At 40.7% G+C, this 25398-nt stretch overlaps 1 protein-coding gene across 3 annotated transcripts in view; it reads right to left on the bottom strand.

The window, feature by feature from the left end:
- adgrl1a (adhesion G protein-coupled receptor L1a) overlaps positions 1–25398 on the bottom strand; it is a 179254-nt gene that overhangs the window by 75836 nt on the left and 78020 nt on the right. For all 3 annotated transcript variants that reach the window (XM_057347039.1, XM_057347041.1, XM_057347040.1), the window contains exons 2-4: positions 23003–23169; positions 4867–5080; positions 2587–2696 (exon numbers count right to left, since the gene is read on the bottom strand). In XM_057347039.1, coding sequence (XP_057203022.1) covers positions 2587–2696; positions 4867–5080; positions 23003–23072 — 394 coding nt within the window. In that variant the 5' untranslated portion in view covers positions 23073–23169. The remainder of the gene's footprint in view (positions 1–2586; positions 2697–4866; positions 5081–23002; positions 23170–25398) is intronic.

The raw sequence follows: 25398 nt of genomic DNA, 5'->3' as shown, positions 1-25398 counted from the left end.
GCGCAGTAAATTCAATTAATCTTGACAAATCTCCACAGAGGCCCACACAACGCCGCCATCCCCCGGTAATTAAAAATGGCCGAATTGCTTCGCCACTTGAGGGGCGTGAACGTCTGGATATAATTGAGGCCCGTTTCTATTTATTCCGCTACGCTAGCCAACAACATGTGGAGCCCGGAAAGGAGCGGAGGAGAGCGCATCCCTTCCTTGCCCGCGGTCCCTCGGGGGAGACGAGACTGACGGAGGATTCCGATAATTGGCTCTTCTTTGTCACTTCAGACAGCGAGAACTTTTCATCATGAAGGAATCAGGTCCCAATTTTCCTCACCTCTCTATTCTTCAAACACCGTAAACAAAGTTTTTAAAAATAGGAGCGAAAATGCAAGTCAGCAGCTAGTTAATCATGCATCCTCTCACCTCAGCGTAGAGAGCTATTTCCAACCGCCGGCCTAGAGATAGTGACCGGAGAGGAAAAAAATAAAGCTTGTGACAGGCTAAATGAAGCGGTGAGCGGAGTGCCGAGGCGTGCTAGCGTTTCAGCTGCGGCTCACCCCCCGACGCTCGCCAACATATGTCATGCTAACACACCAACTTAGCAGCCACAAACTAGCCTGCCTTTCTCACTTACGCTGCTCCTTCCACAATAAAATACCTGCTGGAGAACATCTTATTTACTGTTATTTTATATAAATATAAATGATTAGTTACGGAGTGAGAGAAGAAGCAAACGTGAGAGAACCAACGTCACATCCAAGTTTGTTTATTGTCAAGAGAAAGTCATGAAAAAACCAAAACAAAGTAATAAGTCCTGACAAAATACCAAAGAAACCAAATAACCAAGATGAAAACTGTCAAAATGATGAAGGAAAAAAGAACAAAGATTAAATAAAATACTGTCAGAATAATACAGAAATAAAGAATGCAAGATATTGGGAAAGTAATAAAGATCCAACAAAGACAAAAGAATGACAATTTGTCAAAATGACAAAGAAACAACATAATTAAATACTGTTGAAATAACGATCAATTTAAATAACGCAAAATACTTTAAACACTGTCAACAAATGTATCATGTGAAAGTATTTGGGAGAGAGGGAGTACTTCTGAGCAAAGCGAGGCAGAGTAATTCACCCTGTGTTTTGATGTGTTTGCGTAGAAGTGGACCGAGGATTAAGGCCGCTGAGCAAAGGTGACGAAAGAGTGTGTGCTGAAGAGTCCCTTTCACTTCAGAGTGTGCATGTGTGTGAATGTGTGTGAGCGAGAGAGAGCTGGAGAGCTTTAAAGATAAACGCTGAGCTCTTCTAGACACGTCGCAAAACCTGCTAAAGAAAGAGGAACAGCCAGATGGAAGAAAAGAGGAAAGTGATGCTGAGATGGAATAAAAGCACGTCAAAGAAAAGGACAGAGAGGAAGGCAAAAGAGAGTGTGCGAGACATCAGACGGAAAAAAAGAGATTGAAGGCGAGAGAATGCAGCAGGTGAACAAAAAGAGAAAGGAACTAAAAGACAAGGAAATGCAGAACGTGCGTGTGAAACAAAAGAGCCGGATGACGAAATGAACATGTCGGCGCGATTATGAATGAGATCGAAGCGTCAAGGCTAAAGGAGAAAGGAGAGAAAGGGAAGATTAGCGGGAGAGAGTGAACTGGCGGGCTTTAGACCGTCCTCTTGATTTCCTGTGGGAAGAGCAGAGAAACTGACCCCGGGATTATAGATTGCAGTTAATAACCCCTTCCTGCTCGCAGTAAAACCCATTAACTTCCCCCCAACACCCGACTAAAGCCCCTGAGCCCACCCTCCGCCGAGTCACCGCCCCCATCTGGACCACCTGCACATGTAAAGTCATGAAGGGGGAGGAGGGGGGTGCGTCTGATGGGAGATTTTCACACGAGCCGAGCTCCCGAGAAAGTCACACCAGCCGCTTGTTTGCATGCGGCGCGGCGGAAAGCCGAGGGTTGCCATGGGAATATTAGCATGTGCGCCACTCACGTGGCCTAAAATGTATTTGAGCTTCGTGTTAACATTCCCAATGTGCGAGTCGGGCACGCGGAACGCCGCCTCTCTCCCGCAGCCTCGCCGCGGCCCAATTTTCATTTTGATTGTCTGTCGGAGGGGTGGTAAAGGTGTTTAATGTCAGATAAAGAACCCCGAGGGTCATTTTGCTACTTTGTGAGGCTGTGCGCGAGTGCGTTTGTGTGACTGTGATCGCCAATAAAGGCTGACTCTGCACAGCGCTGGGGATATTGAATGCTTATCTGCCGCGCGTTTCTGTGTGCGTGCGGAGCGCATCTCCGATGTGAAAATCTCCCAGAGCCTCTGGAACGTCGCACTGTCGATGGAAAAAAACGGTTTAGAGTGAGTGTGTGTGTGTGAGTGTTAGAGAGAAAGAGAGAGAGCGAGAGAATGAGCGTTTGCGTTTGTGTGAATGAAAGAGAGAACGCACTCGTGAGTGTGTGTGAGTATGTGTATGGCAGTTGCTGGTTGAGGGGAGCGGGGTTAGGTGGGGACGGGGGGTTGGTGAAGGGGCGGGGTAGGGGAGGTGAGGGGGTGGGGCTTGTTGGCATGGAGTGTTTGTGTTGTTACTCACTGTATGGCACACATTCATACTGGATCTCCAGGTACTTGTAGGTCCCTGGGCAGGGGTCCGGAAAAACATCAGACCCAGCCACCACCACACATTGAGTCCGGTTGTTACACCTGAGAGAACATGAGAGACAGAAGGAGATGTTACAAACACAGCAAAGCATATTAAGAAATCTGAGGAAAATGTGATTGGGTGCTTTGCTAAAGTGTTCGGAGTTGGCTTTTTGGCATGCTGCCATATGGTTGCTAGGACGTTGTTATAGGGTTGCTGGGGTGTTTTTTAACATTCTGTTGCCATATATAAGGTTGCCTGGGCATTGTTATATGGTTGCTGAAGTGACATCGTATTTCTTGTTTATCACAGCACCGAATAACCATGTACATAGAATGGTGTTTTGCATTTCACGTAAATATATCAGCGTGGTTTATCATTTGTAATGTGAATACTTGCTGTAAAAATAACCACAATTCTTTGTGAATATTCATAATAATAAAAATGGCACGTAAACGGGAATGAAGAGGTTTCTCGTGTGATGTAAACGCCTTATTGCGATTAGGACCTTACGCAGTTTTTCGGAAATAATCACATTATTAGTAAACAGAGTCAATGTTTTAGCATGCATCAGCTGAAAAATAAACGCTATAAAAAAAATAAAGGCCCGGTTTTATAGACAAGGCTTAGCTAAAGCCGTTAGCTAAATTAGGATATTTAAGTCGCTTTTATTAAAATGCCTCAGATAAAAACATTACTGGTATGCATCTTGAGACAAAACAATGGCAATTACATATTTAAAGATACGTCAGGGCAATTTATTTTCTATTAAGACAGCTCAAACTTTCATTTTAGTTTGGGACTAGTCCTAAGCCTTGTCCGTGAAACCGGGCATAAAAGTGTTTGTCCGTATCCTCTGTATTGTTACTGTTGTGGCATTGACGCCACTATTCTCTCTAAATTTTTGGGCAAAGTGTTATGGATGTAACATTTTCAGTCGGAACTTGAAAAAAATTCTCAGAGAATGTATTTATTACCAATATATTGAATCATCTGTATATATTTGATTAAACCCTAAAACTAAATAATTACGCACAAGCTTTCTATTTTAAAAGAGGGTTTATGGAGTTATGGATGTGACAAAAATGAGCACGTTTTTGAGAGACCACATACTTTGTAGGATTTCTGTGAATTAAAATGTACAAACCAGAAGCAATGATACCCACCAAAGGGTCGAAGTAGTTATTATATTTGAATTTTCATGTGCCTGTTTATGAGGAATATGGATGGTTATGGATGTGACAATTCAGTTATTTGACCATGGATAACTATGCTTTAAAAAATGCTTTCAAAAAGTTTAACAAAGTCTTTACATGGACAATTAAGCCACCGAATATTGACAAATCTTCAATATATCATTCCTGGTTTGAACGGGCCTGGTGTGGAATTTTGTGTCTCATTTCATTCATAAGGCAGAGCACACCTCTGCTTAACAAGGATTGTTTGTTGAAATCCTTCACCTTAAATATGAGCAACAGCAATAGTAATGCCTGCATTAGCAAGTAGCACTTATGATTTCACACTACGCGTGATCATTTAACAAACACTGAGCTTTCCTGTTCGAGCATGGCGCAAGGTCGTGGGTTCGATCCCAGGGATTGATTGCACATACTCAGAAACAAACGTATAGTATAATGCAATGTAAGTCGCTTTGGATAAAAGCGTCTGCCAAATGCATAAATGTAATGTAAATGTAAACAGCATCTGTCAGAGAGGTGCAGAGTAATCCTCCCCTCTGTCTCACTTCCAGCTCGAACCCGGTTAGAGCTATTGCCTCTGACTAAAGCAGATAAATGTATGGATGCAGGGCTGTTATCGGTATGAAATGCACATGTGGATCTAGAGCGGTAAAGATTTATTCCTTCTCAAACACATGCAGGGACGTTTCTCCTTTCAAATCCCCTCTTCTCTCTGTCTATCCTTTCATCATCTCTGAACTAGTACACCATCATTCCTGGCTCTATCCCTCTTTTATTCTACCCATCCATCCCGCATCTCTCTCTCTCTCTCTCTCTCTCTCTGCGTTACAAGGCTGATGGATAGCTAGAAGAGGAAATCATTGATCTAGTCTGAAGAAGTGAATGCTAAGCACAGACAGGGACCGCCACTGCGGGAAGAGCACACACACAACAGTAACACTCTCATGATAAACACTCAACCATATTATCACACGCAGGAGTGCACAGTTAATGTGAGCAGGCGTTTATAAACTGCCCGCTATCTTCAACGTACCTCAGTGACATAATTTTAAAAGCGTCTGGCAGGTAGCACTGTACATTTTCCATCTGGAAGGGGTCGGCGTCACAGATCTTGTCATCGGTGCGGCCGTAGTTGGCTGTCTCGATCATGATGACATCACTGCCGGGGCAGCGGAGCTCGATGGGGTACCCCTCACATGCCAACTCCCTCCTCATCAGACCAAACGGCATTGCGGAGCGACTTAATGCTACATGGAAAGAGAAAAATATGCATTCAGTATACATTTACTTTCAAAATTGGATGCTTCTTCAGTAGAAAATTTAGCGCAGGATTTGATTTGATACAAAAGGAACTGGTTGGATTTTGTTCCCTGTAAGTAATAATTGTATTACTTAATCCTCATCTTTGGTCAACAAAATGACATATTCAAGTTTAGTTCTATTCTAAATTCCTTGAAAGTAACTACACTCTTGCTTTATTTAGTATGCGCAAAACCATGAATATGAAAATTATTCCGCCTCCACTTATTTACATTAACTTGGCCTACCTGATCAAATGGGACAACTGTGTGAAAGGCTGTTACAGTTTTATTAGTAGTAGAGTGAAGAAAGTACAGTACAGTACAGTGGTTTTTGAAAAAGAGGAACAGGAGTCGTGAAAGTTTTATGCCGTATTACGTTATATGTCACCACCAGAGGTGGGTAGAGTAGCCAATATCTTTACTCAAGTAAAAGTAAAAGTCACTATTTAAAAAATTACTTGAGTAAAAGTAAAAAAGTACACAACGAAAAAACTACTCAAGTAGCTAGTTACTTAGTTACTTTGTATCTGATTATATAGGCCTACTACATAAAATTAATATTAACGCCAATATTTAAAAGTACACACAAAAGTGTAAAAGTACACACTTTTAATTTTACTTAAAAAGTACATATTTTCCAAAATGTTACTCAAGTAAATGTAACAAAGTAAATGTAGCGCGTTGCTACCCACCTCTGGTCACCACACAGGTATTTTCTGGGTTGTTTTTTTAGGGAAATTGCAAAAATTGACATAACCTGGTAAAATAGCGAGGCAAATATTGGGTAAGCAAACATTAAAGATCGGGTAACATGCTATGTCATGCATTCTGACTTCTTTTCACTGTTAAACGTGCTGGCTTCTCATGCTTAACATGGTCAACTTGTTAAAAAACGTAGTATGAGGTAGTATTTCTGTACTTGATACACTCCAGCACTTAAAGTTGTGTCGGAAAGTTTTTTCCATAATTTTGGATCCCTGTGTCATCAAAGGGATCCTTTTCCTTTTATTGGCCATTCTCCCGGAAATGCACGGCAAGGCAAAAGAAAGATCCCACCCATGAGCCAACGACGAGCGAGACCCGCTTACCATCAAGATTATCTTCGCTGCGTCAAGATGGGCTGTGCTGCAGCTGGTTACTCTTGCGATAGTGAAGTTTAGGTGTGTCTGCTTGTTCACGGCATTTCAGTGATGGATGTTATATAAACGGTGGGTGTAACGCTGGATTTGGAAATCGTTTGAAACTGATAGATGGCGCGGTCCCAGTGCTAAAGCATGCCGGACATGAACTGCACGTGGAAAGTCAAAGTAAGTCTTTGTTTTGTTGGCAATCGGCGCGTACGTGCATAATGTACAAAACACCAAAGGATTAATGTGATGATGTGTTGCTTGCTCGTGCTGTAGTTCCATCCCACTCTCCCCACTAGTCCCACCTCTAGCAGCTCGTGATTTACCGGAAATAATCGTACAGCTGTATCTATCTTTCATATATTCGAAGACACGACGTATGCAATACTACTGTATAGACACTCAGGATTAATATGAAATTGGCAGAAACTGCCTGTGATACACAATCTTTAAAGGGTTGTGGCATGTACAAAACTTTGTGAATGACGGGGAGTGCAGTTATGCCGAAATGTGTGGAGCTGCAGAGTTTTACACGCACAGATCCGTGAAAACAGCCTGACTGCTGGTGTTATTAACAGGTCATGAAGAAACCTGCTAATTAAGAAGAAATCTTCACTTGGCATTACAGCATAAAGAGTAATTTATTACAGAAAACCTTTTATGACCCCAACAAAGCTTTAAAACAGAAAGAGAGCAAGATTCAACTGTTTTTCTAAGCCAATGATTACATTTCCAGCCTTCATAGTCCTGAAGAGCAAACTATTTACCCTCTCGCTCAAACAAACTGTGAGCATTACGTACACACTCTGTTAACATCCACCCACTCCTTCGCGCAGCTCCACGCTGGGCACCATCCACCACCTCGACGCCAAGCCCGAGAATAAAAAAGCAGCTCCAATACGTCCTCGTCTCCTCAGGAGCCAATACCCAAACACCTGAGCCAAACCGGCACCAGGAAGAGAGCCCACCTCAGACCCACCACTGACCCTTTCTGCCCACACGTCACAGCTGCCATTTACGCTCAATTGATAAGAGGGAGAGATCGAGAGAAGTAAAGAGAGGGAGAGATGTGTTAAGAGGGCTATGGGTGCCGTAGGGTTAATCATCGCGTCTGGCTGAGAGGGCCCGAGAGTGGCATACTTTATCTGAACAAGAGCTTTCAAAGCGCTTGCAGATCCAGCCACGTAAAATGGCCGCCAGCCGCCTCCACTCCTGAGGACAAAAGCAGGCGGTGGAGCTCTCCGTGGTCCTGACACACAGAGAGGGGCGAACCTGCGGAGCCGGCCATTGTGCTGAAAGATGAGGGGGCGGAACTGACCCGCGGAGCTCTGCGCTCTAGAAAAATTGATCAATGAAGCCCTCAGCACTCCTGAAATTCACTCCCTCGGACATTGCAGCTTCAAGGACTTGTAATCAAATAGAAGAAGGGAGGGAAGTTATTTCATAAAAGGCAGACAACTTGAAAATTTGCTTACTCAACGCAAACCTCTGCCAGGAAATAGAAAGCCACAGAGTTTTAGATACACTCATATTACTGCTCGAGAGCACACAAAGGACAGTTACAAACAAGAATGGCGATTTTTCTCTCTCCCTTTTCTAGCATGTACAGTATTTCTCTAACACTTGGTAGAACTTTTCTATCTTAGCACTTCTCATGTTACTGCCTGTCTTGGATAATTCCCTTCATTGTATTCATCGCTTTGGATAAAAGCATGTGCTAAATGCTTTTATGTAAATGTTTTCTGAAGTTACACATGTATTTCGAGAGTTCAAAAAGCTTTCTTTGGAACTGTACTGTGCATGCAGTGAGAAATCCACATTGCACAGCACACAGGCCTAATCGTGTTGTCTTTGTCTTTCACAGGAAATGTCAGTTTGAGATGATTTTCCTTGAACCCTCCCAAAGATAGGATGTAAAGTAATCTGCAGTTTTTGTTTCGAACAGAGAGGGCGATACAGCAGCAAAAGTTATGGTTTGCAGCTTCATTTAGAATTTAAATGAACAATAACATCAAATGAAAAAAATATGTTGGTCACACTTTATTTTAAAGTCTGATTATCGCTATTACCGTTAACTTTGACTTTTGCCTCAATAAAGTCCTAATTTGTTGCTTATTAATAGTTAATAAGGTAGTTGGTATGTTTAAGTATTGGTTATGATTAGGGATGTAGAGTATGGTCATGCAGAATATGGATGCCAAGATGCTAATAATAGGCATGCAAATTCGCAACTAGTTAATAGTGAGAATGGTGTTACCATTTTGTTATATGTTATAGGCTATGTTATAGACGTGACCATCTTCTACAATTGCAGTAATACTTGCCACTTAGTTTTACAGGTTCTGTTCACAGCCATCACAAGAATAGAAAAATAGCTCATCTTTGATTACTTATTTATGAAGGCAGTATATGCTCCTGCAAGATGTTGTGTAAACAGGAAAGTTTCAGGATTACACCTGTTGTCAATCCAGGTCCGACTATAACAGTGGTCTCTGTTGTACAAAAACCCTAAACAGCTTCATCTATTCAACTTCAGACACGAAAACCCTTTCTTCCCTGAGCAAACTATGGTGGACCAAAATGTAAAGCTCTCCGTCTCTACGTGACCTCTTTTCACCTGGAGGTCAGGGTTGGCCATTACTCAGAGCTGCACAGTATCTAAAGCAAACTCCTTTTACTGCAAATGTCAACCATTTATCCTGGCACCTAACCACACTAGTCACTCTCCGTTTTTCTGTCTTAGCTGTCCTGTAATCCTCTTCTGTTCTCTTACACAGTCCGAGTGGTCGTCACGGCATGTGGACACGTGTAACTACATCATACATCACACGACCATGTGGCTGCCACACACGGTTCACCACAACAAGCGTGAGCATCACGGACGTCACCGTTGTGGATGGAGTGGTTTTATAAACGTATACCCTTCGCTGTGGTCGAACGGTAAGACAAACTGAGACTTAGCTTAGACTTGTGACAAAACAATGGTGTACATGCAAACAGGCGCGTTCCCCTGTATCCTCGTGACATGTGCACCAACACACGCGAAGAAGCAAAGTGGGATTGGAGAGTGTCAGCGTGCAGCCTGGTTTCCGCAGCGTTCCTGTGGAGCAAACACACAGCTCCATACTGCTGGTCACTGATTAAACCATTACTCTGGGCTCGGCCACAGGAGGCCAATCTCACAGCAGACCAATCACCCACCCACCCACATGTTCATATAGTTCCAGCATGTCGCAATGTCCCACAATGCACTCTGCTATCCCGCCGTTGACGCCAACCATGTCATTCCACTAATTTCTCCTGCCTCCGCCTTTCTATCCGTTTGTATCTCCAGATAGCCTGTAGTTTCAGCACCAGTTATCTCCCAAACTCCACTACTGCTACTGGATTAATAGGCTCATATTCTCATCTACGAGCGTATTCTAACTCCAAAGACGTTATCTCCCGTCGGAGGGGAAATTGGACTGAAGGGAATTATCTTTGTAATCCGAATTAAAATGGCGTCAAGTCTCGAGCTAAATGGTGGAACCTGCGTAGAAGATATTCAGACTGTCATACTTTCATTCTGTCTTTTAATCCCCACTGGGGATTAAGAAATCGGTTTTGGGTAAATAAATATCTAGAGCAAAGTTATCTGGAAATCTTTGTTCAGGGTCAGTTTTTGGAAAGTGATTCAAATGTGCACTAATCATTGTGGGTTTACAAGTATTTTGTCTTGTATGTTTGCACAAACCAGTACCCTCTTTGACATTTTCCATACGGTTCACTGTTTTGTGAATCGTTCCAGTTTTACTGTATTCACAAAATATATTTGGCTTGGACGGGGGACCAGGCAAAAGAAATGGGAAGAAAAACACTGTTCAAAGGACTCCTGCTGTCATCACAGACTCGAGGAATCGACTAGTCTGTACAACCCGTAATGTGTGTATGCGACTGCATGGACAGAGCAGATAATGATAGTCTGATATGTCATTTTATCAATGGGTCTGCAGTATATGTATCTACCTCCGGCTCTAATGCCCAGAGACAAAACACTGTGTGCTCTCTTTTGTTCTCTGTGTGAGCTGGACTCTCACTTTCTTATCCAATCTCTCTTCAGGAACATGCTGTACACACCTTTATACTAACAGATATTTTAGCTTTGGCCTTGTCGCTTTTATTGATCGCAATAGTAAAGACAGGAAACACAGGAGGGTTAATTGCCGGCATCTAACTGGCATTGAATAAACGAAGGCTTAATGTGTGAATGCACATTTGCCATATATGCAACCAAAGTAGAGACGCTAGTAACTTAATGTAAGTATGTTTTTGACATGACAGTAATTCAGTTATTTCCAAAACAGTGCATGTTTTACGGCAGTACAATGCTTTTTTTTTTAACAAGTAGCAGTACAGCATGACAAAATGCTAGTTTGCCATTTCTTATGTAGCACTCTATTTCCCACGCAGCTTTACAATCGTGCAAACTGAGGCGATAAGCAATCCGCTTTCATAAACTGCCCCTTCCCTCTCATACGTAACACTGGGAGGTCTTGTTCATTTACAACATTTGTTTTAATTAAACTATTTAGAAAAAGATTCATTTGAATAATGTTTTACTGTATCAAAATATTTTATCTCATGGTCCTGTTCATCACTAAGTTTTTCGACATATTACATAACTTAGGGAGTTTCAAAACACGTATCATAAATTTAGGCTTATTGCTTTCACTTGTGTTATTCGGTATCAGACGAATACAACTAAAGCAAATAATGGTTATCATATAAACGTCCTTTTTTGTAACAATGAGCCGTTCATCACATTAGCCGCTGGCAATGCCAAAGAGATACACAGCACAATATGCAAAAATAAAGGTTTTATTTTAAAGGGTTCCTACATGTACTTAAAATTCCTACAAGTCTCAAATTTCCATACGGTGCAGGAACGCTGATTTTTTCATTGGAAAAGAGCAGCTATGCATGGATGTTGCATGCAGTCTTCACTATTTTCTCATCAATGGGTTTTCTGCTCCATATTCTTATTTTTTCCCTCTGAAGAGTTTTCCATCTCCTGCCTGTTCCACCCCCTCCCCATGTTCTGTATGACAGGGCTACGGAGTATACGAGGCATAGATATGCCACTGCAAGGCAACTAGTGTGAAGAAACTGGGGCTGATGTTGCCATAATAAGAGCTGTATAGTAATTCACTTTTGAAAAACTTTTGAAGAGCGATTGGATTTGACTCATTATCTAAATGCAATAATTAAAGCCTAGGGGACGGGGGATTCAGAGAGCACCCCGACAATCTTTTCCTCACACACATTGACCCACAAGACAGACAGCAACACAGACAGAGGTAGACGGGGTAGGCGAGACACAAATTGGGTGAGACAGCTAAAAAGAAGGCCGCAGTAAATGGGCTAAACGAAGAAAGGGGAGACAGCCGTGCATAGTGTTGTAGAGGGTAAACTATGGCATTGATTGGCTCATTAAAGGTCTGCAGGGTTCTGAGAGCTTCATAATTACTCGAGAGCCAATAGAAAATGAGAAGAATGAGAGAAGCACTGTGGGATAGAATCTGTACCCTACATCACTGACATAGAGGAATAGAAGCATGTCTGCATGTTGCCACATTACCAGCAATGAATAGTTTATATTCAGTGTTTCATTAAGGTGAAGTGTGTCATTTCTGCACCACAAAGACAATAGTGAAAATGATTTGATGTTTCAGAAGAAAAGCCAGTGCTGTTTGTCTGTGTAAAACTTACCAGCAGCTGGTTGCTAGGGAGTCTATTTGCTAAAGTGGACTAACTGTCCACTTAAAGGTTTTTAAAAGAAACATTTCCTTCTTATTTTATAGTCTAAAGAACATTTCCGATATAAGTTATCCTTTTGAAAGCTTCTTCGGATGTTAAATGTTCCTAATGAAACCATTTAGTAAAATAAAGTAAAATGAACGTAGATTGTAGTGGTAAAATAATCTGGATTTAGGTCAATTTGATCGTTTATATTGAGATTTTTAATAATATGAATTTGCCAAGACTTGAAAACTTGACAAATCTAAACTCAGTTTGTGACATTGTTGAGATCTGAAACTCTAATGGAACCGTTTTTGAGAAATACCTGAGACACAGATGAGACTTAAACCAACGTTTCCATTAGCTTTCCATTTAATCTTATTGATGTCTACAGTAGTTGAGATATTTAGATTCCCATGATATTTTCATGGGAAGGGGCATGATTTGAGGTATCGTTAATGTTCACTTCAGAAACAGTGGATGAGTCATCTGCCAATGAACACACACTCCAAACCTACAAATGGCTTACCCACACTTACATCTGCACATTACAGTGTCACAAGACATAGTATTTCACCTTAAAATGAAAAAGTACAAATTGCCTTCTAATGTGTGATACATTAGCATTCACCTACACAGATATCAATCATTTGTCATGTGTCACACGGTGCTCTATTCTGCGCCGTGTGACAAAGAACGATTGTCACTAAATAATTCATCAGGCAGTGAACCAAAAGCTGTAAAAAATAAAAATCAATCTTTTGAATTGAGCTTGAAATACCTGATTATTAGAGCTGCCTATCAATTAGAGAAGGAATAATGGATTAAGCAATTAAGAGTTGTAATAGAGAGAAGCAGGTTGTAAAAAAGGAATATTCTCCAGGGCTGACTTGTGGGAGTGTGGATACGATCAGCTTTCTCTTCCTCTATCTGTGCATCTCAAGGCACCACTTTTAATCGCTCAGTTGCTCATTAGTACACAGCTCAGGCTTTGGAAACCAGCACCATTAGAGCCGGCATGGCTGCCATGTTCAGCCAGTACTGCAATGACGTGCAAAATGCTGCAGAATGAGGAGGTTCTACGACGTGGAAGGTGCCAACATGTCAACAATCTCTAAATTGAAAGTCATTTAGGACCAGCTTACTATAATTAACTTGATAAAAAAAATACATTCCTTTTCGTTGAGTGTTCAATAACAAACCACTCCCAGCTTACTGTAAAGAGTCTAAATAATTATGTTTAAATAAAACATTGGGGCTTTATGAATTTTGGAAACAAAGTTAATATCTGTTTGCGGCCGCTCTGTCCTCAGGGCATGTGCATCGATTGCATTTGTCGACTGCAGACCACATAGTGTGCATTAACATATGAACACAACATTTTAGTCTTAGTTCACCTGAAAAACAGCTTAGGAAGTTTTTATGAAGACGCAATTCAGTTCTTAACAAGCCATTTTCATGTTTAGGGAAATTGTGTGACTCATTAAATAATGATCAACATACTGCAAATTACAGTAGGTCGATCTACGAGTGTGATTTGCCTCGTAATTGGGAAACTGAGAAATCCGGCACAGATGCATTTTTGAGTCCAAATATGAACGTTTTTGACGTTGCTTTTTCGTAGCAATTTTTTTTTTAATAGAGAAAAGGTGTTCTTCCAAAGTGACTTACAGTACAGTGTATTATAAGGTGTAGATTTGATCAGTATGTGCTCCCTGAATATCAAACCCACATCCTTTCTGCAGTAACACAATGCTCTACCAACTGTGCTACAGGAACACTATACTGTATATATATATTTATATATATATAGACCACTTAGCAAAATGTAAACACTGGTCCAGCAGCACTTTCAGTTTCATTATAACATTCTAAGTTGGTTATAAATGTTCTCAAATGTTTGTGTAATGTTAAAAAGCTAAAGAAAGTTCTTCTGGACTGACACTGGACCAGCCCTGTTTACGTTTTCCAAAGTGGTCTATAGGAATAGGATATAATAGGTCTGTGATAGGATATAATGCTGGTCTGTTTTGACTTTGTCCAATAGTACCACAAAAAATAGCAAGTTCAATTCTAAAAGTCACACCATAGCAACCACCTAGCCCCACCTTGACAACAACACACAACGCAGCACTCAAAATCTAGATTTCTGTCTCTTCACTACTGTAATAAAAAGTGACAAAAACTCCCAAAATATTAAAGGCAATACACATTATGCTTGCTCAAGCACACACCAAAAAAGATTCAAATTTAGGAAGAAAGGCAGAAAAAATGATAGCATTATAAAAGAATAGACTGAAGGTCAATGAGTTTCTGTCCTCCACAAGCTCCGCTTGTCTTTTGCTCTCTGCCCATCGCAACCACCTGCACCGAACCCAATTACAACCCAGCACTGCCTCCCACATCTCGCATCCACACCCATGTGTCCACATCACACCACACGCCTCTCCCACCGCGACACATCGCACCACACTCGAGTGTCTCCACACCCTCCATCAGCCTCACGCCACGCCGGCGTCAGGCTTGGCCAGGCCGCGAGAAAACGGAGACGACTGGTACCACCAGGATTAAGATTAGGACCCGGTGAGAGAGAGACACTCATGAGCGGGGGTCAGCCACACAGAGCGTCCCGCTCTACCCGAGACCTGAACTTCCTGTTGAGGACAGGATGTGATACGCGCAACATGACTGACCCGCTACACTTTGCTGAACTAACCTCACGCCACCAGGAGATTAAAACCGGGCGGTTAGGGTTTGGCTGGTTAGCGTGGCCCAGTTAGCCCCTGCTGGCAGATGGCGTAACTACACCATCTGGTTCTAAAAAGCCGTTCAGTAGGAGCTGTGCAGACATCGTGTAATTTATACATGAGTTAAAACTGTTCATGTTTTTAGTAGCTGAAGTTACTGTAGTGAATTATATTAAAAAAATAGAAGTACTGTAGCAATGCATTCTGACAAAACGTATTTTCTTTAAAGAATCAAAAGCAGCATATATTGTTGATACCCCAAACCCTTATTTACGCCCCCCGTTTGATCCTCGAATCGTGAAATATAGCCAGTGAGAGAGCAAGTAATTCAGGGCACGCCACAGTCTCCGAGTCCTGTGATTTCATTTGCGTAGAGGTAATAAAACTACTTCATAGGGCAGAGGATATAACCAGCAGCATAATGCCACCAGAGACTTCGGTTAGTCCGGCCTGTCATAAGCTAATGGCAGCCGCATTATATACGGATATAAATGGAAACGCAATACTGCCTTCCCTAATCAAAAAAAGAGGAGAGGGAGGGAGCAAGTAGGCCAAGAGGGGAGAGAGGAGTACGTAAGTCAAGGAGAAATAAAGTGAAGTAAGACAGTTTCGGTAGATGCCGACTGTAAAGAGGATCGAGCCATGTCTGGAGGAATCTACAGCCATCGGCAACACGTTAGGAGGAAAGTAAAATGTCCCAGTCCCTGTTGAAAAAAACTGCATATTTTGGGTTAGGTATGTTTTGATGCTGGTTTGACCATCTTCATTTCAACTGATCAGCATCAAAACATACCAAACCAGCATATGCTGGTTTTCTCAACAGGGGTACTGGGTCAAACAGGAACGAACCCAACCTGTCGGATTATAAATTAACTTATACTGGGTTGTTTCAACCCAAAATATTGAGTTGTGTCAAAGCCATAGATGGAAAGCCTAAGAAAACATAACGCTTAATGCTAACGCCACAGCTTCAGTGAAACACAGGAAAGGAGACCAGAGGCTGCTTTTTTAATGAATGTCAAAGGACGAGAGGGTTACTACACTGACAAAAAACAATATATATGATAAAAATATATATTTTTTAACTGTGATCGCCGGCCACTGACGTCACTGCCATTATGTGATTGGCTGAGGGTGCCTCACGTGATCCATGTTAACCGTTACGCTTTCTCCAATTGTAAGTATGACAGGCCCTCCAGTCTCCCTATAATGAGACAATCTCTGGTTGCGTTTACCAACTGTTGGGTCAAATATAAACATTTTCTGGGTTAATCTAACCCAACGGTTGGGTTCGTCCATTTCTGGCCCAGCACTGAGCTGAACAGATACACGATAAAATCAAGAATGGTTTTACGAAAGTACATTGGTTTAGCAAGAAAAAAATTACAAATGTGTCCTACTCTTGCAATTTACGTAAGAAAAGTTGCACTAATATAAATGGGTTTCCACGAATGTGCTGGTGATTTTACATTCTAGAGAATGCTACAAATATAAACGAATACTCCTGCATTTCAAATGGTTTTACTATTATAATTTTTTTACGATTCAATTGATTTCACAAACTTAAGACTGGCTATACAAACATGAACGGTCAACGGTTTTACAGAAGAATGGTGTTTACTACTGTAAATTTGAAAATGTAACTATATTTTACGAACCATTTTTCGAACACAAATTGACATTGTTTAATTCAGTCAAAATTCACTGAGTTAAAAATGGATACGATTTTTCAACTCTACTGTCTTCTGAATGCCGTTTCTCAAACATTTTCATTGTAGAACTGTTGAATTTGCAAGCATAGGTTTTACTCATTCATTTTTGGATAACCAAAAGGTATATTCCAATTCCTTGGAAAACACCAACAATACCCTTTTAGAAGACTGATGAGACTTCATCTCATGTGGGTGTATGTTATTTTAATAATGTCAGTACTATTTATTTTTTATGCACTGCTTTTCAACATAGTCTTTCACAATTCTGGCGATGTACGAGGACCTCACACTGTGGTTATTCCTCATGTTTACATAGTTCAGAACAGACAGGTTCTTCCTATCGAGTTCCTCCTAATTTAGTATTTTATGTTCACATACCGTCTGCCCCCCGTCAGGATGTCTCTCTATCTCTGGCTACTGCTGGTCATTACTAAGCGGCGGTAGATAAAACACACAGCCACCTCTGTGACACAAGCACCCGTGCAAATGCAATGTCAGCAGCGCATACGCGCCAAAATAAAGTGATGACCCACGCTGCGGAAAGCAGACCCTGCACCCAAAAGGAACAAGAATAAAGCAAATGTGCAGAACACACCAGACCAGACAGTAGATAATACAGGGCTTCAGACGTGGCCTCTGATGTCTCTCACACACTCTCTCACTCAGACAGGAGAGCAAGAGCATCTTCAAAGGCCCATTTGAAAGAACATCCCGCCACCACTCTCGCTCCCGCTCCCGCTCCCGCTCCCCTCCAACCTCCCACACTCCCAATATATATTCAAAGGCCATCCATTAACCTTTCACTCGCGCAGCCCTGTCTGTGATCTGCTGCTCTCACCGTCGCTCTTTGAAGAACGCTGTGCTCTTCCACCAACATCCACGAGAGACGACGAGATGATGTGATATAACACAAGAAGAGAAGACCACACAGAGGACACAAGAGGAGAATGAAATGAGACAAGATGAGAGGAAATGCCAATGAATTGGAGCCACGATTTGGATGGAGAGGAGTGTGTGGCTGAAGATATCTCGAGACACATGACTGAAGAGAGGGAGAGAGAGAGAGAGAGAGAGAGAAAGTGAAGGCATGCACAGAAAATGTGACGAGGTGTGAAGGATGGAGAGAGACGGAGGTGGAGGAAATGAAAAAAACGCTAAGATAAATCGCTCTATGTCGTAGATTCGGAGAAATCCTACATCGCAGCGTCACGCGTTCGGTGGCAAACGGTACGACGCCCCTTCAAACCCCATCTCGGCTGCGATGAAGCCGCAGACGCCGGCTGCTTTATTTATGCCTTCAAATCAGCCAATACAAGTATGAATTCGACCCTCGCTGCTTCAAAAAGCCCCATCGATGCCGGATCCATGCAGCCCAAACAAATTCTACCCTCATTAAACATTCAGGCAGGAAAGAGCTCGGAGGAAAAAAGCACAGCAAAAACAGCTGGTCCTCCAGAGCTGAATGATAACTCGAGAAGAGGAGGAAAATGAGAAGAGGGCCGCGGCGGAGAGAAAGTGCGCGTCTGTCTCTCCGTGAGGCTTAAATGTGTGTAAGATGAGGACAGATTGGAGCAGTCAGCGGCCCCGGCGCTGTAATCACACACATACGCACGGCCAGATAAATAAACACACACACACTTAATGAAACCTTCACGTCAAGACTCCATCATGCGCCCATCAGTGGCCCGCCTGTCATCCCATTAAAGAGCACTAATGCTATATTACTGCATTTACAAGCCCTGCAGAAAGGGGCTACTCCCTCAGTTTGTTTACAGGGGCCGTCCGGGTCTCTGTGAGTCTGCTGGATGAATATGAGTCACGTTTCAGACTAGACATTGACAAACCGTCCTCAAGTAAAGTCGCGAGACTGCAGTGCGATGCCGCTGAATTAAAGCTTATTTAAAGATGAGGTGAGTCATTTACGCTTCACTGTTCTGTGAGAAATTTGGTTTGCACAGGTTTGGTGACGAATAATGTTCACAAAAAAGATTTTCAATCAAACACTTTCCAACCCAAAGTCACGTCATTGGTTGATGTGGTTGACTTTTTTTTTTTAATGAAAAAGAGCACCTTTGGAAAGTATACATTTATAAAACGCAAAGACTGAGGTGTTAAAGTAGCCTACTGTGTTTCTTGGGTGTTAAGTGAACAAGTAGCCATGAAGAGTGATACTCGCCTTAATGGATTTATTGATCTGGCTGTGGTGTGTTGCTGTTATGGACAGCCAAACAAATGACACTCATGCGGACAATGCAGGTTTGAATCCAACTCACAACACAACACTTTCTGTTCCTCTCCTCTTTCGGTTGTATCGTGCCTATACTAGACTGCCCTCCATGCTACCAAAAACAGCATTTGAAAGGGTCAGGAAGTGCAAAATCAAAACTTTTGTTGAAACCAAGCAGATAAAATGGTGCGTCAGACCGAGTTATGTCTCAAAACAAACTGCCTTGTTTTTTCTTCATTACCCGTTTGACCTGCCCACTGGTACATGCCTACAGCAGTGTTGTTTACAAGCATGTTGACTTCCAAATATTTCATCTATTTAGATGATAAATGTGTGCAAAATTTTGATGTATATGTATATAGCAAGCATAGTAGTGGCCGTTTAATATGAAGTCTTGAAAGCGACACTACCCCCAAAAAATATATTTATTTCTTTCGTTTATGTTATAAGATTATTTAATAATTGAAACACGAATGAATGAATACATTTTATTTATTGTTATTTTAAAATCTTTGAGGGCTTTAAAACTGAGGAAATATTTTTTACTATTTTATACTATTTTTTACTTATATATAGAAAATATTATTTATAAAGATTGTAATAATAATAATCATGACTTTGAATTAAATAAAAATGTTCGTATTCCTACTGGTAGAAAATTGTGGTAAGAGTGTAAAAAGCCATGGGTTTGATCCCCAGAGAACACACCTTCTGCTAAAAAACACTACACAAACATTTGAACAAAGTACATTAAAGTGAATCAAAATGTTAAATAGATATAAACTATATATGTAAGATTTTTAAAAATAAAATAAAAAAATGAAATCGGAAGTGCTTCAGGACCAGTGTTTACATCTTGCGAAGTGATCTATAGATTAAGTTGGTTTAGATAAAAGCGAAATGCATGCCTGTAAAATAATGCATGATTTTTCAAAATGAACCATGTATATTTTTACCCAATGGATCAGTTGGAATGTAAAAATAAAATTAAATAAAATATATTTTTTAAATAAAATCCTTTTATTATCCTTTTTTTGGGTGTAGTGATTTCCTGCCCTATACATTTCTCACCAGATAAAGAAAGTACACTTGGCTGTGACATTTCATACGGTTTACACAACACAATAAAAAATCCTTCTACTCAGGTAACCAATCAAATGCCGCTACTATCACCGGTAGCGTAGCTCACCCTATGACATTTCAGAGAGGCACGAAGCCACCACGCTCCCAAGAACACAGCTGAGCGAATTAATTTGTGTCACTCAACATCTAGAGGTCTCACTCAAAAGAAAAGCCATAAATGAGTCTTTTGCGGGAGAATATTTGACAAATGAGTGAGCAACAGAGTTAAGAGTGACAGTACTAGAGGGCACTGCGGTGGAATTCAGGAGTGTGACATCAAGGGGCGAGCGTCAGACGGAGAGGTGATTTCATATGAGAGCGTTAGATGGAGGCGTCAGAGTATTAGAACACAGTGTGCAAGAATATGAGTGGAAGTATATGAGAGGCGGGTGCAGAAGTGAATATTATTAGGTAACATTGAGAAAGGGAAGAAATTAGACTGTGAAAATATGGACAGTGAAGTATAATGGGGATTGGGGTGTGATATTTTATCTGAGGACGAGTGTGGGGGGATTGTAAAACCTGAAATGAGCTACATTGTGGGGAGCAGCCAACAGTCCCAATGAGAAAATGGCTTAATAAAAATGCTAAATAATGTCTTAATAAAAATATTTAAAGGATTGTGTGGGAAAGTACTGTAGGATGGTTTGGTTTGGAGGTAGGGCATAGAAAATATTATTAACTGTTCTCCACCATAATAGAAAATCATGTGTGTGTGTTTATATGTACCGAAACACACACACACATGCACGCGCACACACCATCAAATGCACACATATGAGCAAATCATGACTATTAGGTTTGACATTTAAGACATAAAAAGCAATAGAATTGTGTAAATCTGTCTTCTCTGAGTATATATTTATTTGCTTGAAATATCACATTCATGTCATATTTCTTTAGGCTGAATATGAAAACCACTGTATCGTGTGACAGATAAAATATGGAGTAAAAATGAAAAGAAATATTAATTAAATGTGTTTCTTATTCCTCTTTGTTAGAAATAAACAAATAATTTGAATGAACAAATCATGTTTGACCTTTTTTAGGAACATCGGTCCTCGTTTTACAATCTAAACTAAAAAATGTTAACATGGCATAAATATTTACACTACATCCCCTACTAATTAACAAATATAAAGACACATATTAATGTTATGCAATAAAATGACATTCTGAAAAAAATCTGGGCTTCCAGCGTTGTTGCAAAAGCTTGAGGAAGACCTGCCGTAGAGGCGCAGAACTAGAACAACAAATCAATGGATTGATGAAATGAAATGAATGAATTAAATGAAACGGAATCACGTAAAATGAGAAAAGTCGGTATATTTACATTTTTCCAAGCAAAGCAAATGTTGAAAGTCCATTGAAAACATGATACAAGTATGTATCACATTTATTTAATTTATATACATTTATAATGAATGTATTTTTATACATACATTTAATGTATATAAATTATATATATATATATATATATATATATATATATATATTATAAACGATATACTGTATACTAGATTTATAATATATAAATTATAAATATTATCAATGCCATATAACTACCACTTATCATGTGGTGCGACCAATAACATCAATTGTATTAAATAAAAAATAAAATATATCAAATTTTTGTGGCTAAAATATGTATCTCTGACACAGTATGCTTAAGTAAATGGTGTTTTTAAAACATTTATATCAGTTGTGTGTGATTTTCTGAAAACATAAGTTACAAAATTATAGAAAAAAATATGGGATGATTACTTATCAAAATTGTAAATACTTTGTTTCTAAACACTTAAAATTCTAAAGATTTACAAAAAAAAATGTTTTGAATGAAAATGATTTTCATGAGGAAATGAATTAATTATAAGTTTAATCACGGTCGCACCACATAACATTTTTAAAGGCTATGGCTAAAATCACTAAAATAACTTAATTTACATTTTTAATTAGCATTTTTTTTAATAATTACAATAGATATTATTATTTGTTTGTATTTTAAAATTGCATGTCGAAAATGCATCATTGACCCATCTATATAAATGTAATTTTATATGTACAGTGTATAAACAGTATGTACTACTAAACAGTGCATATATATACAGTATACAGTATATATATATATATATATATATATATATGTGTGTATGTATATGAGATTTGCTATAAATGTGCACAAACACATACACACATGAAAGATATATAAGGAATCCATAGAAGGAACTGCAGAAGTGAGAAGAGAATTATGTGCTCTGTGTGAGAGTGTGTTATTTGTGCTACGCTTTAATGGCAACAAGGCGATCAATGATCCCATAGAGGAGCAAAGGCTTCCTTATTTCTCCAAATTGCCTGCGCTAGCAGCACAACCTTGATAACACTCAATTGATTATTAATGCATTATTAATCCAGAGCCAGGTCACAGAGACAGCTGGAGGCACTCATGCACGCACACGCGCACACACGTACAGCACATTGATGAAGCGGCTTGGTGCCCGGGGCCAAAACGTGTCCAATGGAACACTGAGTACATCACATCAATTCACAGCAGCAGAAGCAGGCAAATTAAACACAGGAAATACAGCGGCCACCAAATACACCTGGACAAGCAAACGCCGCACGCTCGCTGGCTCTTTTTCTATAGGCCTGGCACGGACCCTGCAGTGCAGCAGATGGTGCGGTGGTGTTGGAGTGGAAGGGCACTAGCTGGACAGACCCCCACCACCTCCCCCCGTCCCTAGACCTCAGGACTATCACATACACAGCAGCTACACTGCCACACGGGTCCTTCCATTGCCCACACACGTCCACATAACCCCATTTATGGGGCACAGTAGACCAACATATGACAGCTTTTAACTCCAGTCTGCGCCCGTGTTCTAACCTCTATGCATCCACACTCAATGGATAATTTGGTAGGTTTCGGTATGGACCGTGGTTTAATTGGCCAAAATGTTGGTTTGAAAATTTGGAAAATAAGGTTTGTTACCACCACAGTACTGCCAAAATGTTCAAAGCACACCTAAGTATTTGCACCTGCATTTGCGCACTATCACGCCTCTGGCATCAAGTAAATGTACCAAGCAACATTTTGAAATAAAAGACCAACGGCCACAAAAACCATCTCGCTGTACATTAAGATAAAGAGTACAAACCCTGTGAAGAGGGACGGATGCTGCTGAGGGCGACAGTGCAGGAGAAGAGGATCCAGAGAGAGAGAGCCATGCTGCGGACGGAGCGAAGGGTGCTGGCGGGGAGGAGGGTCAGCGGGCGCTTCGATGTGGGGCACTCCTTCCCTCACGCCCTCTCACTGATGAAGAACCTGCCGAAAAGACAGAGAGAGAGAGAACAAATGAGAGAGAGATCAATACTAATAGCAGGACCTAAATTCTTACTGTTGGCCTTTCTCCGTCTATAGCTCAATAAAGGAAAGTACTACCCTGTGATTCGCCTCATTTTGTCAAAGCGAGATGCCCGCTATTGCCGCCACCGGATTCGCGTTTTCTGGCTCTGCGCAGCCGGTTTCACATCACACTTATTCCAAATAATTGAGGGGAGGTTGGACACACATTTGGCACTGGCAGGGTAGAGTTAGATGGCTGAAGCTGAACGGTTGCCAATTTGTTCAGATAGGTAGTAATAGCAAATAAACAAAGTCAAATTCACACTGTTCTCCAAAATGTAATTTTCACATGCTGGACTGAAAACTGTTCGGCCAAAGCAAACTCAATGATGCGAAGTTACGCATGCTAGATTTCATGTGTTAAATTCCAAAAAACTCAATTTATTAGTTGCTGATAGTGTAAATTGTCATTTCCTCTTTTTCAAGAATAATAGAGCCCACACCGACAGACAACATTGCTAAATATTAGACTCTTACAATGCAATGAATGTTCAAATCTATAGATTCGAAAATTTTTTGATTCGTAATATTTTATCGTGCATTTGCCAAGAATAAAATGCCTCTGAAAATGCTACAATACAGCAATACTGCCATTTGATTCTATTAACTCTTTCCCCGCCATTGACAAGTTATCTCATCGTATTTAAAATCCAACGGTTCCCTGCCAAAGACGAGTTATTACGGCAATCGGTGTTTGTACTGTTGTACTGCAGGTGGCGCTGTTATGCATCTTTGGAAAGAACGTACAGTATATATTTTATGTGTTTTTGGGTAAATATTTGATCTGTTTTTAATAACAATTTTAATCTAATCTTTGATTTAAAAAGCTAATTATCTCAGCTGTTCAATCAAAATGATGAATTTTTGAAGAAACCTACCTAAAGGAACAAATGAAAATAGAAAAATACGGTTTATTCTGTTTAAAAGCAGAGACTCTGTTCTTTCATTTGATATATTATTTGTCCATATATTCATTACAGAAAATGTACTGTAAGCCATCACATTTTAGTGAAAATGTAAAAAAATGCTGGCGCTGACTGGCAACTTTAAAAAAAAAGGCTGGCGGGGAAAGAGTTAAAGCAACACTATACAACTTTTGCTCACGGCTCCCCCATGTGATTGATAAGCACAATTGTCTGTTACCAGTTACGTAAATAATGTCACTGTATAAGCTTCCCCATGGGCAGCGCAATACATGTGAATTTGTTTACTAAGCTGATGGAAAAATGACGGAACGAATGCAGAAACGTCATTTGGAAACTCTTCCGCAAGCAGGGGATGGGCGGGGCTTTGTTTACCGACCCGAACACAGAACTTACAGAGTGTGGTTGTAGCAGCGGCAGTAGAATTCGTCCAGTTAAGAGTTGTTCTACCACTGAACAAAACAATTTGAACGTCGAGAAACTACAAAGTGTTGCTTTAACACTGTCGAAGCCAGATGATCCGATTCACATTTTCAGGCTCTGCACGGCTCATTTCGCGTCGCACTTACTCAAAATAATTGAGAGTACCGGTCAGGTAGCATGAGGAAGCGAGAGCTGAGCGACGGCCATTTTATTCTGTGCTAACACGGCAACAGCTGTTCCCTGGCAAACACTTCAGTTCCTGTCATTCCAGAGCCTGATTGGATGTGACGTGCTACATATGCACAAATGTGAATGCACGGGCCACCGCAGGACACCCAGAGTGGCATGCAGAGTTAGATTCATGAAGAAATGCAAAGGAAAGAGTGGACAGTGTCAAGTCAGTCAGAACTGCCAGAGGGTCTACACATCTCATTTGCCTAATGAAAGAAATCACAATGTGGAAGTTTCTTTCATTTGTTCTTCAAGGCTGCACTTCCTTCAGGGCTAAAGAGAAAAAACGACAATGATGCACTGAATTATTAGAGCTAATGCTGCCCCTGCTGTGCTTTCTGAAAGAACAGACAGATTCTACTGCATGTTTATTGGGAGGAGAATCGGTGTGTGTGTGTGTGTGCGCGTATTTGGGGGGATTGACTTTGATCCTCATAACTTGCTACCGGAAAAACAGATAAATGATAATAAAATAAAGAAATGAACACAAAAAGGACTGAACACACATGTACATGCATGAAGTATTATGATCAGGTATAAGGACAGAATATACAGTATGCATTACAGCCCG

Source organism: Triplophysa rosa, linkage group LG11 (assembly GCF_024868665.1).
Source record: "Triplophysa rosa linkage group LG11, Trosa_1v2, whole genome shotgun sequence".
In the NCBI taxonomy this organism is placed as follows: Eukaryota; Metazoa; Chordata; class Actinopteri; order Cypriniformes; family Nemacheilidae; genus Triplophysa; species Triplophysa rosa.
This window is presented reverse-complemented; position numbering and strand designations above follow the sequence as displayed.